This window comes from Amblyomma maculatum, chromosome 1 (assembly GCF_055883805.1).
Source record: "Amblyomma maculatum isolate TAMU_Amacu chromosome 1, ASM5588380v1, whole genome shotgun sequence".
Lineage (NCBI taxonomy): Eukaryota > Metazoa > Arthropoda > Arachnida > Ixodida > Ixodidae > Amblyomma > Amblyomma maculatum.
The window spans coordinates 413,486,756-413,502,629 of record NC_139344.1 but is presented as its reverse complement, the minus strand read 5'-3'; the positions used below and the strand labels follow the sequence as shown (position 1 = coordinate 413,502,629).

General features: G+C 46.4%; 1 protein-coding gene across 1 annotated transcript in view; it reads right to left on the bottom strand.

Moving 5' to 3' along the window:
- Positions 1–14,982, bottom strand: part of LOC146208966 (endothelin-converting enzyme 1-like) — a 58,958-nt gene extending 43,976 nt beyond the window's left edge. The window contains exon 1 of the mRNA XM_084579619.1: positions 14,941–14,982. Coding sequence (XP_084435745.1) covers positions 14,941–14,982 — 42 coding nt within the window. The remainder of the gene's footprint in view (positions 1–14,940) is intronic.
- Positions 14,983–15,874: the final 892 nt, after the last annotated feature.

Below are 15,874 nucleotides of genomic sequence, written 5' to 3'. Positions count from 1 at the left end.
GATATAATGACAACGAATTTTTTATCGGTGGAGAATTACAAGAAATGTGCGTTGCGTTGCTGTGGAGCAAAGATTGCAGTAGTGCGGTAGCATGTGCGCCAGTGTGTGCGCGCTGACCAGCCGACTACGACAAGCATGGCAGCGGTGAAACTACTGGAAAAAGGGCTATTGCGCCTATTGAGAGGTGGGATCGGTGTATTGGGAATAGACTATCCTGATAGATAGAAATTTGTGAAGTTATCCCTGTACCGGACCTTTTTTACAGCGACTTCCACCTCCTCAAAAACTCCACCATATCTACAAGTTTCGGAACGCTGTATAACACCCTCAGTTCGGATAAGTTCTTTTCTGCATGTTAGGGTAATCTGAATTATTTCCGATATAACATCACTTCAACACTAAATTTCTTGATTTATTTCTCTTGCGTTAGCTATTGCCACTGCACGTTGCTGGCTCTAGAGCACCGGAATCACTTGCAACAATAATCTTTTATTATGCCGAAGTAAACCGGGATTTCACCTGAGGCGAATCGGCCGAACGTTGACCCTCCCTTCTTAGTAGCATGCCAGAGGGCAACAACAACATTGAATAGACGGAAATAGAAGTGGCTAATCGCACAAAGCGCACTGTATTCGAGACTACATCTGCGTCTCCCGTCGCCATATTATAAAACGATATACAGCCAGTCGCTATATCATCTGCTACTGAACCACCCCACGCTGCTGCTCTGCCGCTACAACGCTCGACTGCTACACCCGAGGATTTGCGTTCTATTTCAGTCGTGGTGGCGCATTTATATATCTCTGAAAAGCAAAAGATACTGCCACTATGTGGAAGACGTTGAAGTAAAGAGCTTAGCGTTAGCTATAGGCAGAGACCTACTAGCACAGCGAGCGCCGAAAGGCGCCAACTATCGGAAAAATTACGATCACTTGATAACTGACGATAAATATCGTCAAGACAATTAGGTTGGTATTGCTCCCAGCTCGATACTTCTGCCGTTTGTCGAGTTAAACCCTCTTCTAGATACGTCCCACAACAGAATTTTCTTCGTTTCGGTGGTGAAGGTTGGCCAACAACTATCCTTTTTGTGCGATATGTTTACGTTGTAATCAGCATTTTTATGTACACAATGATTACCTTTTATGTAATCGTTGTTTTATTATTATACCACCACCAATAGCGATTTTTTTTTGTAAGCCGAATTTGGTATACAACTTTCGTTGGATACATATAGACGGAAGAATGTATGTATGTATGCAGCGGTCCCGTAATAAGACGTATTTACTGTCCCGTTTTAGTTGGGGTAAGTGGTGTGCAAGGTATTTGTACACTTGTAGCGAAGCTCTATGGGAGGCTTATAGGTTCAAAACAAGAAAGTGAACGAGCACCATAACACTCCCGAAAATTTAAAGTGTCACCTTTCTGTATGCACCCTTCCGTATTTTTGAGGCCGTCTTTTTGAAGGGTGCCTTTTGGCGCTCGCTAGCCTTTTATCGTTCTACTGGGTTCGAATCCTGCTGTTTGAGTGCAGTGGACAATCAAACCCAGGAATTAGAAGACGGCACAGGAAGGATCAAACCAGCACCTCTCATCACGGGAACGGCTCAGCATACTTAAAGGAGTATAGACACGTACATTTTCTGTTCCGGTATTTTTGCTTTAATCGATCCACAGTGGTCCAAAACAGAGGGACTGCGACCCAAAAAGCCCCAGCACAGATCAATTAATTTGTTATCAGGGCATTTATCAGGGCCAGTTTCGGTTTCGATCTCTCCGGGCACGAGCGCGCGATGACGTCAAATTTACGAGAACGCCACACGAGCGCCCCCTACTGGTAAGGTTGGTGATCGCGTAATTGTTGTTGTTGTTGTTGAAAACTTTTATTGTCCAACAGAGAAGGACCACACCGCCTGGGCCGCTCTGTCTCACCCCCCTGTAAGGGGGAGGGGACTTAGCGGCCCAGCCGCACGGGATGGTCGCATTAGATGCTGGCCGGTTTGGTTTCGCCGGCGGCCTCTGCTGCCAGTTGGACGGCGGTGAGTTGGAGCTCAGGGTCCGAGCTTCGCAATAAGGTTTCCCAGGCTTCCCTACTGCTAATGTTTTGCGCCCTGCCTGGGGAGTAAGCGCACTCCCAAATTATATGGTCGAGGGTTCCTCGCGCCCCACACTTTTTACATTTATCGTCCTCGCAGTCCGATCGGATATGTTTATTTAGTACTGGGTTTGGGTATACTCCAGTCTGCAGGCGTTTCCACGCCATTGCCTGACCTCTATTTAACGCCGTGTTTGGTGGGGGGAAACGCCTCCGGCATTGCCTGTAGTGTTCTGTAATGTCTTGATACGAAATTAATCGCCCTTCTCTATTATGTTCTACCTGAGCCGAGCCATCCTGTACAGCTCGGAGGTAGAGATCTCGAGCTGCACTGTGGGCCGCCTCGTTACCGCTGACAGATTCGTGCGCCGGGGTCCAGATGATGTTGATTGTCCTATCAATCACTCCTTGTGTTAAAATTTTGGTGGTGAGGGGGTTTACCCTCCCCCTACTGAAATTTTGGATTGCAGTTTTACTGTCGCTAATAATATATCTAGCTTTGGTGCCAACGCAAGCGATCGCTATCGCAGCTTCCTCCGCTATCTCGGTTTCTTTCCCTAGTATGGTAGCCACCGTGATGAGGGTGCCTCCCCCATCTACCGCCGCTATGGTCATGTATCGACTGTGTCTGTTTCCTGCCGCATCTACGTAGGCAACTTCATTTGGGGGTTTGCTCCGATATATTGTTTCTATCGCTTCCGCCCTTTTCTGTCGCCTTTTCCTATTAAACTCAGGGTGCATGTTTTTGGGTAGGGGAGGGATTCTTAGGTGCGCCCTGATTTTCCTGTCAATGTCAACCCTTTCCTTTTGCCCCCTGTCTGTGGCTATTCCAAGGTTACTTAGCGTAGCTCTTCCCACTCGCGTCGTGCTGAGTCTTTCAAGTTGCGAGGTTTTAACCGCTTCCGTGATTTCTGAAATCGTATTGTGCAGTCCTAGGGCCAGTAGCTGCTCCGTCGATGTACATGTTGGGAGGCCTAGGGCCTTTTTAACGCATTTTCTGATGAGCGCGCGTCTATCTTTCTCCTCTCATCTGCCTTTAGGTTCAGATATGGCGTGGCGTAGCCCACTCTGCTAATGATGAAGGCTTGTACCAATCTCAGGAGGTTTTTTTCCTTGAGGCCGCCTCCGTTACGTGAGACCCTCCTGATGAGGTTTAATGTCTGGGTCGTGTGGTTTTCTAACTTTTTAATGGTGATCGTATTCCTTCCGTGTGTTTGTAAGTGGAGTCCCAATATTCGTATTGTCCCTACTTTTGGTATCTCCCTTCCTTCCACGTACACCTGTGGGTCAGAGGGAGGTTTGTTCCTGAGTGCCTTGTCATTATACACGAAGATTTCTGATTTTTCAGGCGAACATTTAAGTCCTCTGTCCGCCGCGTACTTAGGGATGACATCTGCTGCCGCCTGCAGCGTTTCATTGATCTCTGCGTCGCTCCCTCTGTTGATCCAGAGATTGATGTCGTCCGCGTACAGGCTGTAATTTAAGTTGTAATTCCCAATTTTCCGCAATTCCTTCGGGAGCCCTCTCATGGCCATGTTGAAAAGGGTGGGTGACAGTACCGATCCCTGAGGTGTCCCCCTGTTACCTAGCCTGATCACCCCAGATTGTATTTCCTGGAAAGTTATAACCGCCGTGCGGTCCGTTAAGAAATTTCTGACATAGCGATAAGTTTTTAGCCCTATTCCTGCCTGCTGGAGCCCTTCCAAGATGGCGTCGTGCTTGACGTTGTCGAAGGCCCTTTTTAGGTCCAGTCCCATAATGACTTTCGCATCTTTGGTTCTGGAATTAATTATGTCTTGCTGCAGCCGCAGCATGACATCCTGTGTGCTCAGATGGGGCCTGAAGCCATACATCTCGTCTGGCCATTTCTCTTTTTCCTCCATATAATTTGAAATTCTGGTCTGAATTATGTGTTCCATTAACTTTCCTACACATGACGTGAGCGATATAGGCCGGAGATTTTCCAGTTTCGGTTGCTTCCCGGGTTTTGGGATCAGGATCACGGTAGCCTCTTTCCACAGCGGTGGGGTCTCCCCTTTTTCCCAGCAGTTCTGCATGTAGCTGGTAAGGGCCTCTATCGAGTTGTCATCTAAATTCCTGAGCATTTTATTCGTGACTCCATCTGGCCCTGGAGCTGACTTGGTTTTGAGTTTCGCTATCTCCGCCCTTACTTCAGCTCTCGTGATGGGCGCATCTAACTCCTCATTTAGAATTCCCTGGTAGTCGGGTAGCTCTCTAATTTTGGTGTCCCCTATGTATGTCTCGACGAGTTTCTTCATGAATATGTCATCGTCCTGCTCTTCGCATGCGTGTCTAACCTTAGCCATTTTGACTCGTGCTTGTGTTTTTGGATGTTTCAGGGTCTATTAAATGTCTTAGGATATTCCACGTCTGCGGGAGGTTCATATTCCTTTCCATGTCGCCACATTTGTTAGTCCAATTTTGTTCACATAGTTTAAAGGCGTAATCTTCTATTTCTTTGTTATGACGCGCCAGTCTTCTTCTGAGATTTTTGTTGTTTCTGCCCTGCCTTTTAAGTCGACGTTCCATGCCCTGTTTGGCCTCCCACATGTGTAGGAGTCGGGCGTCCGCTATTTCCGGAGCTTTTTCCCCTTCTAGCGTCTTAGTTGTTTTCCTGGTGTCTTTCTTTACCGCTTCGCACCAGTCCTCTATATTTCCTATCTCTGTTAGGTCTCTGTTCCCCCTAATCTCTCTAAATCGGTCCCAGTCTGTGATTTTCGTCCGGAAGCACTTTTTTCCTTTGACTTTACTCCTGATTTCAACCGTGGTTTCCACTATTGAGTGGTCGCTCCCCAGGTTGAGTTCCGTATTTAGCCATTGCGTTGTTTCTACGTTTTTAATCAGGGTCAGGTCCGGTGAGGTATCGGCGGTAACGCTGTTCCCCGCCCGCGTGGGGTGTAATGGGTCAGTGAGCAATGTTATCCCCAGGTTATGCGTGTCCTCCCACAACTGTCTCCCCTTTGCGTCTTCCTTAGTGTACCCCCACTCCGGATGATGGGCGTTAAAGTCCCCCACTATAATTAGCGGCTGGTTCCCTGCTACCTTAAGTGCCTTGTTCATTATCGCCCTGAAGCGGACCTTCCGTTGTCTCGGTGGGCTATAGATATTGAGTAGGAAAGTGTTTGATTCCTTCTTTTTTCCTGTTAGAATTTCTACAAAGACGTTTTCTATGACGTTGTCCTCTAATTCGTGTTGGCTTGTTGCTATGTTTCTCTGCACCAGTGTTGTAACTCTCGATTTGTCCCCTTTCCCACTGTGGAAGGCGCGATACCCTTGCAATTTGGCCGGGCCCCCGGTCTCCTGCAACGCTATAGCAAGGGGGGCTGATTCGCGGATCGACAGCGTGCTCTGCAATACCGGTCGCTTGCGTCGATACCCGCGACAGTTCCACTGCCAAATTTGGATGTTATTGGGCGGTCTGTCCATTATTCGACTTTGTTTTGTTCTCCTCAAGTATAGTCACTCTCGCATTTAGGTTGGCGGTTTCCCCCTTTAATTGCTGGAGCGCCTCTGTCATGAGGTAAAAGTGATTTTGCATCTGTATCTGCATATGTTGAATCTGCTTGGCTAAGTCCTCAAGTTTACTGTCTCTTTCCTTAGCGAAATTCTTAAGACTTCTGTCCAGTTTCGCATTTACTTTCTCTAGCTTTTCATCCACTGTTAGATCTGAGCTACTATCTTCCCTAACTTTGCGTTTAGATGGGGGTGGAGAGGTATCCTCGACCAGCATATTATTATCCGCTTCCTTGTTGTCGACTTGAGCTGTAAGATGTTGGCCTTCGATTTTGTTGGGCGCCCCTATTTCAGATCCGCCTGCTTTTGTTTGAGATTTAGTCGCCACTATATTGCGCTCTGTTTTTAAATTTTGTATTTCCTCCTTTAAACTAAGGATCGTTGCATTCATGCTCTTAATAATGCTTGTTAATTTTTCTATTTCCTCGTCTTTTTTGTGTCCTTCTTAATATTTCGGCCCTGGGTAACCTTGCCTGCGAAGCTCACGCCTTTGCTCTCACCATTCTCGGTTGTTGGTTCGTCTCGGTCTCGACTGGGGGTCGTGGCTCTCGAGCTTGACAGTCCCCTGGATTTGATCGCGTAAACACAAAATCTGATGACGCATTCGGGTCGCGTTTTTCGTCTGCTTGCTGTCGCACGGGCACGAAAATATCGTCGTCGAGCAGCGCTTCAGCGTAGCATATTTAGTACTGCGACGTTGTTTCGCCAAATAGCGTGGATGTTGCTAACATTGCCGGGCACTTTAATCCCGACCCGCTCGCCTGCGACTCAAGCGACGAAGCAGGAATCAGCAGCAGCCACGAAAGCTTGGTGGGTTGACGCGCAGGAAATGTCAACTGGTAGGAATGTTCAACAAAGGAACCGTAAAGATGCTGCTTTATCAGTCCGGTTGGCCAACGCTGTGAGCCAAGCTGTTCTAAAAAAATGTTTTAGTAATGACGCGATCAGCCACCGTAACCCGTAAGCTCTCCCGATGGCTCCCGTGCTCACGCCTGTTCACGCGCTGATTGGTCCCGACGCGGCAGGCCTGAGTGCCGCCGTCCAAACATGTGGCGCCTTCTGGTGCAGTCAAGGCAATCTGGGTGCGTAAAGCCGTGGCCGCTGCGATCGGCTCCCAAGTCATAGCTGCCTCAGCATCCGCTATCGGTAATCTAGCTATCGCAGATCGCTGTTCATTCGCTTGCATAGCTATTTGTACAAAGGCCTATCAGTCACGATTAAATTGCGAGGATTATTCGGCTAATACGGAGGTCCTGGTAGAAATAATTACAGTGATACAAGCGAACTTTTTTTTCCGACAGCTGCTGCCCGGTGCGACGCACCTGATGTCAGCTTGCTCCGCTGCTGAAGGCATCGCGCAAAGCAAGAAATTATTTTACGAGATGGGCTTGCCAGTAAAGCGGCGCTAAACTCCGACGTATTTTACAGCGTTAGCTGGTTCCGAAGCGCCTTTCGCTGGCGCTTCGATGTGAAACCAGCTAGGGCTAGCGACGTCTAGGATAGGCGGGAGCGGCGCAGTATGTTCCTTGCGCGCCATCGACAGGCACCGTTGCCGTAAGCCCTACACTTGTGCAGGCATTCTGTTGGGTCCTGAGTTTAGCAGGCAGTCTCCATACGTACACCGGTGAGGTAATTGTAACATGCACCAACGAAGAAGCCGTCGAGTAAAGCGAGCAGAAGCGGAGTTCTTTCTCAAGGCACGGCCGGAAGCGGCGGCGGCGCTGCTCGAGTCCGGCCATGTGTCGTCACTGCTCTTTGCTTTGCCGACTCCACGTCAGAGTTGTTTGATGACGTCATGTTGTTTACCTATGTACACGTTTTCGTCACAGAGATGTCGATGCCAATGGGTTTTGAAAAACGGAGTACTTGCCAGGCTTGTTTTTAAAATCAAATTAAAATATCTTCGCGGAAACGTGCGAGATTGGGATTGCTTGGGGAGCATCTCTGTATAACCAGGAAAGCAATCGTATTCCTTCCTACGCTTCAAAAAATGGTGTCTATACTACTTTAAACACGATGAGCTGTAAAGCGCTGGCGTAACCGCACAATTTGGACTAGAGTGCCAAACAAGAAAATAGTCATGCTTTTTTGTACCAAGCCCACAACTACAGTGATAAAGCATACCGGCAAAATGCGCAACAAAGGCAGCACTAACTTATGTAAGTTACAAATGCGTGCACGTAAGGCAGACAGCACATGCACGCGAAAGGGAGATCACGTGTGAACGTCTTGCAGGAAGCAATGTAGTGTGACACCGACGAAATAGAGTTCACGCAACTGCACGGTACTCCAAGCGCCAATTAAGCACTTCCGAAGAAAGTAAAAGCGTGTCACAGCGGCTCAACAGTGCTTGCGTCCTAGCCTCAGTTACATCCCAGTTGTGATAAATATCCGTGGGCTCCAGTCATTCTGAAGGACTCGGTAGCGGGCAGGTAAAGAAGGGTTCGAGCCATCAACCTGGCCGCAGTATGATGCATCTAGTTTTCTACGATATGAATTTTACTGGAGTGAAGCGTATTTTGATAATTCTCGTTCTGAACAATAACAGCTCTGGACGTAGGCTGTACATGCTTTCTACAACAATCGGTCCATTACAAAACTTTCTGTGTAGCTGTGCCATGTCCCCGTGCTTTACATAAAAGCAGAATCTGCAATTGTTTTTTTTTTCATCTTTTTCCGTTGCCCTCTTTTACATGGAGTATAAACCGCAAGAGAAATGGTCAGCGTGATAAAGCAAGCTCCGCCTAAAGAGACATCGAATTAGATATTAGCCAATCTATTTTTGTAGCCCGCAGAAAACTGACGTTTCTAAGTTGACTGAAGCCGCATCATTTGTGCACAGAACACTGTTTTTATTGTTTTTATTGAGCTGGTGCGCCTGGTTACGGCGGGTGAAGCTAATGCTCCTTCGAAACTGTGACGTCACCTATCTTTTCTCCCGCGCCCAACCTGCCCTCTCGTTAGTCTGCTACGGCAGCGGCGTGCGTGGTGTACACTAGTAGGAGACGCTTTAAAAGAGTGAGGTGGCTTCCTGTAGTCGCTTGTGCCGAAGCTTTTTGACCTCTGATCTGACCCACTCTACTGCTGCATCAGCAAAAGGGAAGGGGACGCAAGGTACTGTTTTATTGTAAATAAGTGTGTCGCGGGGATTGGACATATGAAGTACTTCCTTTTCGAAACTGCTCGGCACGGACGAATGTGGATGTGTGCACTGCAGCCTTAAGGCAAAGGGTCTTCCAGTCCACTTTTCGTTCGGACATATTCCTGGCATAGCAAATATCAAGCAAAGCTTGCTGCCTTGCCTATCTTTAGCAAGGGACTGGCGGTTGCTAAAATCTGCCGCTCGGTACTAGATACATCCTAGAAAGTGAAATAAGCCTGAGAGCAACGGTTTGGCAAAAATGGGATCTAAAACACATCAAGCTAGCGATAATAGGACGCCGAATAAATAGCCGTAGACATTGGAAGATTGTATAGCCCTCGACGTAGCTCGGTCGGTATAACCATCCGCGAAATACGGAGGTGAAGGGTTCGGATCCACTAGTGCATGTAGCTTTCTCCTAGTTTATAGTTACATATTTATATCAGATCTCCCATCACAAAATACTGCCTATTCTCTCAATATATCAATGTCGGGTGCACTTCGGAGTGCACGTCGAATGCGTGTAGGTAAAGGCATAAAACAGAGAAGCTGGAACGTTTGTAACGTCTGTGATTTGGTTGTGAATTACCTAATGTTTTTGCTAATTTTGAACAGCCTTTGAAAAAATTATCTCTGGTGCTCCGCTGAAAGGAGCTAAACTCTAAAACACACACTTCTTCCTTGTTCTAAGTTTGTAGCTCACAAACTAAACTGTCCACATGCAGAATATATGCATATTTATACTTGCAAAAATATATATGCGCCAGCAGATTGAAGTATTTATGTCAACGTGGATGCATAAAAAAAAAACCCTGAGTGGAGGATATCTTCATACAGGGCGTATATTTTCAATATGTAGCGTCGGCAATGCTTTATACATAGCAGCAATGACAATTTTTGGACAAGGCCCCCGTTTACAGGGAAAGTGCCTACATATCCTGCTCCTGTGAGTAGCGCACGCAATATTGAACGGATAGTTACAGTTACAGATTATGACTAGCAGCTTACCGGTATCGCTCAAGAGGAAAGTGTACAACAGTTGCATCTTGCCTGTACTCACCTATGGGGCTGAAACATGGAGGCTAACGAAGAGAGTTCTACTTAAGTTGAGGACAACCCAGAGGGCTATGGAACGAAAAATGGTAGGGGCAAAATTAAGAGACAGAAAGCGTGCAGAGTGGGTCAGAGAAATACCTCAAGTTACCGACATTCTAGTAGAAATTAAGAAGAAGAAATGGACATGGGCAGGACATGTAGTGCGAAGAGAGGATAACCGATGGTCGCTGAGGGTAACAAACTGGATTTCAAGGGAAGGAAAGCGTAGCAGGGGGCGGCAGAAAGTTAGGTGGGCGGATGAGATTAAGAAGTTCGCAGGGGTCAAGTGGATGCAGCTAGCACAGAACCAGGTTAAGTGGAGAAATATGGGAGAGGCCTTCGCCCTGCAGTGGGTATAATCAGGCTGATGATGATGATGATGATGATGATGATGATGATGATGATGATGATGATGAGTTACAGTGCTTCAGGAACAACCCCCCCCCCTTCATTTCTGCTAATGCTACTGAGGTGCCTGCTTCTAGATTTTGAGCAACTCCACTCCTATCATTGCTTACGTCAAGTAAAAAATGTCTTTATGAAATCCTGCCCCACTGGGTGCAGTGGCAGCTTTTTTGTCAGAGGATGAAAGGATGAAAGTGGGTTGTGCCGTGTAAAACAAGTAATTTTTTTCTTCATCATGGAGACTTCACTGGGCCGCATGAACTTAGAATGTGATATGCGCAGCCATTACACTGCTGGGTGCGTACGCCATACTGAAATGTCTGACTCGCAATTCATTGCTCTCTTCCTCTCTTAATGATTCAGCGAAGTCACAACCATGGATGTATAGTCCCCGATCGCCATCATATCTGAACACTCAAAACAAGTACTGCTACTTCTAAGATTTACCAGCTCATTTCTTGCACTTTCCTACGCCATGAAATTGAAACCTACTGGTGCGACAGCCGAAGTGATGCAAGCTTAGTACGGTGAGAGCGAGTCGCGCTGTGAGACGCGTGGCGTCACGCACACACACCACCCTGCTGCACGGCCGCCGTCTGGGGCAAGCGTACAAAACAGATACTATGGGCCTTCCGTGTAAAAGGGGGTGAAATGAATGCTACAGCTTTAAATAATCGCATTGTCCGCATGCAATTTCGATGACATTGCAGAAAGTCCCAATTTCTCTGCAGTGTACATTTAAGATAAATATAGATTGGACGTCGGTAGAACCTCTGCATTCGTTGAATATTGCGCTGGGAAAGAGGCTTACTAGTGCCTACTTATTTTTGTTTACTTATTTATTTATTGAATACCTGCTTGGCCCGTAGGGCATTATAGCAGGGCGCCTACAAACGGCAACTATGGCATTACATATTATTTCAATACATGGTAAAAAGCATCGTTCATCAGTATATACACAGTGCTTGATGGCAAACTGTTCCATTCTTGAACAGTTCTAACAAAATAGAGTAACGCAAGACGTAACCTCTGCAAGAAACTTTCCTGATCTTCAAATCGTGGTCCAGTCGCTTCGATATATAATTTATTGTCTTGATATACTTTTAGTTGTTGATGCCTGTTTTAAAGTAATAATTGGTATGAAAAAATTATAATCTAGCATTTCTTCTGAGAGACACAATTCTATTACTCAACAATGTTTGTCTAGCCACCGCTCTTCTGAACTCCAATTGGTGATTATACTTGGAAGTCCTCTAAATTATTCGTCATGGGCATGCAGCCAGCGGGTTCATTCTTCTAATATGAAGATTAGCATCATATTTGTTCTGCAGTTGACGAGCATGAGACGATGGCTTCAGGTAAACCAGTTCATTCGTGCGATTTTTCATGTGCGTCCGCTTCATTCCGTAAAACTTCTAAAATTATTCAAGGACCTCCTTGTTGCTGTCCATGGGTGACTGATATTCTGATATATAGGCAGGATTAATGCTCCAGACAAGAGTATTAAGCTTATTGAAGAGGCCCACTATTCTGTACTAACTGTTGTCATAGATGACTGGCATGGGGCCGATCCTTGGTTACGGCGTCCGCCTCCCAGTCCTCAGCCAGGCATGGCAGTAATTGAACTACAGTAATGACATTACTGTGATTGCTTTTATCGTTCATTTGTAATGTAATGAATTACTTTCGCGGTCTAATAATTTAGCAATGTAATAAATCATACCATGTCCGTAAATTTGCATAACAAACAGTTACTTCCTTTCTACTGATGTGCACTACTGCTCTTTTACTTAGAAGCATTGTAAAGTGCCACGAAAGCGGAACGAAATGTGGGAAGCCGGGGCCATTGTAACGGATCGGCAAAAGGAGAGAGAATTCAGTAGAACTGTGCATCTGATATCTGCGGTGTCCTGCGTAGCTGGTCGCTTACTCTTGCTGTTCTATGTGTAGTTGCAACCATTCCCGAAGAATACGATATAAGGCAACCATTGGCCGCCGTAAGGACAGGTGGCGCAAAACTTCCAATGTTGAAAACTTGTGTAGAGTGACCAGCGATACTCCCTTTTTCGTCGGCTAGGACACTGTGCTTGGTTACACACGTCATTACGAGGCGAGCGATGGGTTGGGAACACAGGCGGGAGGGTCCATGACGTGAGCATTACTGAGAGCATTTTGCGGAGTTCGATGCTTTGGGAACCGAGACGTAATAAATAAACTACCTTAGTCTGGGCCTTCAAACAGTGGGGAATGCCCCGGGGTGACAAGCCACTTGATTTGCCGCTCCTTTCTTTCATAAGTGATGAGAAGGACAATCGTTCGACTATGCTACTTTGTTGTGATTGTGTTATCTTTGTAATAGCATATGCTTTACGAAAAAGGGAGAGAATAGTCTGTGATGGTATTTCCCGGGAAGACTGGAGAGTGTGGTGTCAGCTCTGGAGAAAAGTTACATGTTTGTTTTTAAGGCCTGTTTAGTTTTGCGTTGATGAAAACTAAAATGTAATGCAAAAGTCTAGGCATTGCAAAGCAGAAGTAATTGTAAAGTTAGTTTTAGGTGGTTTTCATCAAAGTAATTAGTAATGCGATTTATTTCCTTTCTAAAGGAATTTTGCCATATATGTTCTCAGCAGGTATAATTATTCAAGCTGGCGCTTAGCCTGACTCTTGCGAGGCCGCTGGCTTGGTCAGATGTGTGGTAAAATTCGTCAGTCCGGAGCTTCAAATGAAGTTTTCAAGTCGTTCACTTAAACTCATCTCCGCAGTTTGCTGCGTCCGAAGTTTTGTTGTCGGAGAATTTAATACTCGCTCCTCGAAGACATTTTCATCCAATTCCATTGTTTCTCGCCCTAAGGAACAAATATTTGGTTATCCATTGAGGAGAGAAGAACTAGTGTCCTTGCTGAGGTGGATGCTCATCGCTTGTGTGAAAGTCTTTCCTTTCGCATAAATACTATCTTTGTATCAAGAAAATTTCTTATATGGCTGCATATACGACCTCGAACATATAAACCGAGCTTTGCCTATTGTTACAGCTGATTACATTCTGGCCAAATGCATAGGTTCTGCCTTTTACAACACAAGATGAAGCTGTCAAATAAAACAGTATCTTACCGGAGCGGACTTCGCAAGGCTAATGAACATGCGATCACCTCTCTAACGTGTCCAACAAAAACAAAAAAAAAGAAAGTGGCTCAAAAGGTCTATCGTGGTAGGCAGAGACAATGCTCTAAACATGCTATTTCAGCCTCGAGTTCAAACATTCATCAGATTTGAGGCTCTCCAGTCAGACGACGATGAACTATCTGAGACCGAGCCACCGGCAATCTCCATGCCACAGGCTTACAATGCTAAAGTGCGCGAACAACATCGTAACAAACGGGGTACAAACATGAAGAGCACGCTGGAAGCTATGTATGAAGACGTCGCGGCCGTTGACGATCAAATTTAACTTCTTTTAGCGGATGTATTTACGCTCTCCCAACACCGGGAACTGCTTGCTCGTCAAGCAGCGGAATCCCAGACCGCCAATATCAATACTGCCTCACCATTGTTTATGCCCCATACTCCTGTGTCGTTCACTGATTCCCACAAGTTTTCTGCAAAGTTTTCAGTGACACTATGACTTGTAATCAAGATGGCGACTACAATTTATCGCAGCGTTCTTCAATGGAACTGTATTGAGGGCTGATCGAATATTTAGGGGAATTCCCCAAGGTTGAGTGGGCTCTCTCCAAAAATTGGAGAGCTAAAATTCCGCTATCGTATAAATAACCTCCAGGTATGGCCCTGTTACTGCAGATAACTGACACATCGCAAGCCATTCTAGGCTTCAGTGAATACATGCATCCTTCAAATAGCGACCGACGTGTGCACACGATGCCCTTTCGGGAAAAGCGGTTGTGAATGTTCATACACGGTTTCATTAGGTCTGCCTTGCTCTGGAAAACTGGTGTACACCATGTCAGGAGGTAGGTGCAGTGGCAGTCAAATATAGTAAGGCAACTGTTGTGGCTGTGTCAGTCTATGTTAGATCAGCAGCTACTTTCCCTCCCATTTAAATTCGGCATGCTTATTCAACATTGGACACAAATAACCAGGATGTCCAGTTTTATTTGGTGGTGATATCAATGCCCCTTACCAGAAATTGCGATACTCCACTTTACTTTTTCGCGGCAGGAGATTGCGGGATGCCCCTAAGGATATATTGTTTGTTCTTCTGAGCCATCCCTATAAACCAACGAGGGCAAAGCTTCACACTCTAAGTGAAACATTTTCTTCCGACCTTACGTGATGGTTAGGACCGAGCACTACCATCATCCTATTGCCAGCGGCTTCTAATGTTGAGTGGTTCGCTGGGATAATTTTCTCACCATTCTTCAAAGCCAGTCTATGGGAGTCGACATCATTGTTTAATGAATGCGCAGTAAATCTGGCTACAAACAACGCCTGTGTGGTGATTGGTCGACCAGCAATGAATGTCCCTCTGCTCAACTTGTGGGCTGCTCGTCGACAAACGAAAGTTACTGCAACTGGAGATCCAACTTCTTCGCACGAACGTACAAGATTGAATTACACTACTGCTAGGGCGCGAAGGTATGAGCGTGAGCTCTCAAGACGTTAATGACGTCTGTGGTGCGAACCGTTCTCTACAAAGTCAACGAATGCTTACCTCTGGCAAACTTTCCATGCCATGGATCACGGTTGTCGTCATCCTGATGCACTGGCCATGCATGCTTTGCAGCAAACTTACCTTCGGATGATTTTTCAAGACACGCAGCGCGCACGGTTTTCTTGAAGAACGATGTGTGTGTTACCTGGGCCAATTACAAGGACTTAGGCATGCCAACCCTGTCGATAAGCTGCCATCTGCGGCCAACACCGAGGGAGTTGAGAGCCTATTTTCTGTGTCTGAGTTCCTTGCAGCTGTAACACGCAAACAAGTGGGAAAGAAGAAGGGCGCTTAATTGCGAATTGTGCCAGTATTCACACCGGCAACTCTTCGGATAAGGCATGCGCACTGGGTGTCTTGTGCGAATATTTTGCTGATGGTGTACACTGGCGCTTCTTCCTTTCACCGAAAAAAAAACTTTTCCGGCGTTGCGTATCGCTTCTAGGTTTTGTTTGGTAAAGAGGGTTTTGCATTTCTGCTTTTATATTTCTTACATGCTCTCTTGCGCGACGCAGTTGTCCGCTGCCAGCATCCATTATGTAGCATCGCGGCCTGTTTGACTTGCCTATCATCACTGCTGGCGCCCAGGTTTTCTGCAAAGTGTCGTAGATGAATACTGGACGCCCTGTGCGTAGGTGTGTAAGATGCCGGGCAGACTTCTTGTAGTACTTTTGTTGCCTGCTTCTAATGGCTTGTAGACAGCTTCGGACGGCTTCGGTGGGAACAGTTTTTGGCTCGAGATGGCAATCCAGTACTGACAGCCTCGTTCTGGTGTGGCGGCCCATCAGTCTTTTGGCTTAGAACTACAGAGCATCGTCTCTCGGCGAATTTCTCCTTTCTAGGAGAGCGCTGCTGCAAAATTTAAAGGTGCCAAATGAGCATTTCTAAGCGTCCTTATTGCTTCTTGAATGTCACACTCTACTGTGCTGTTGCC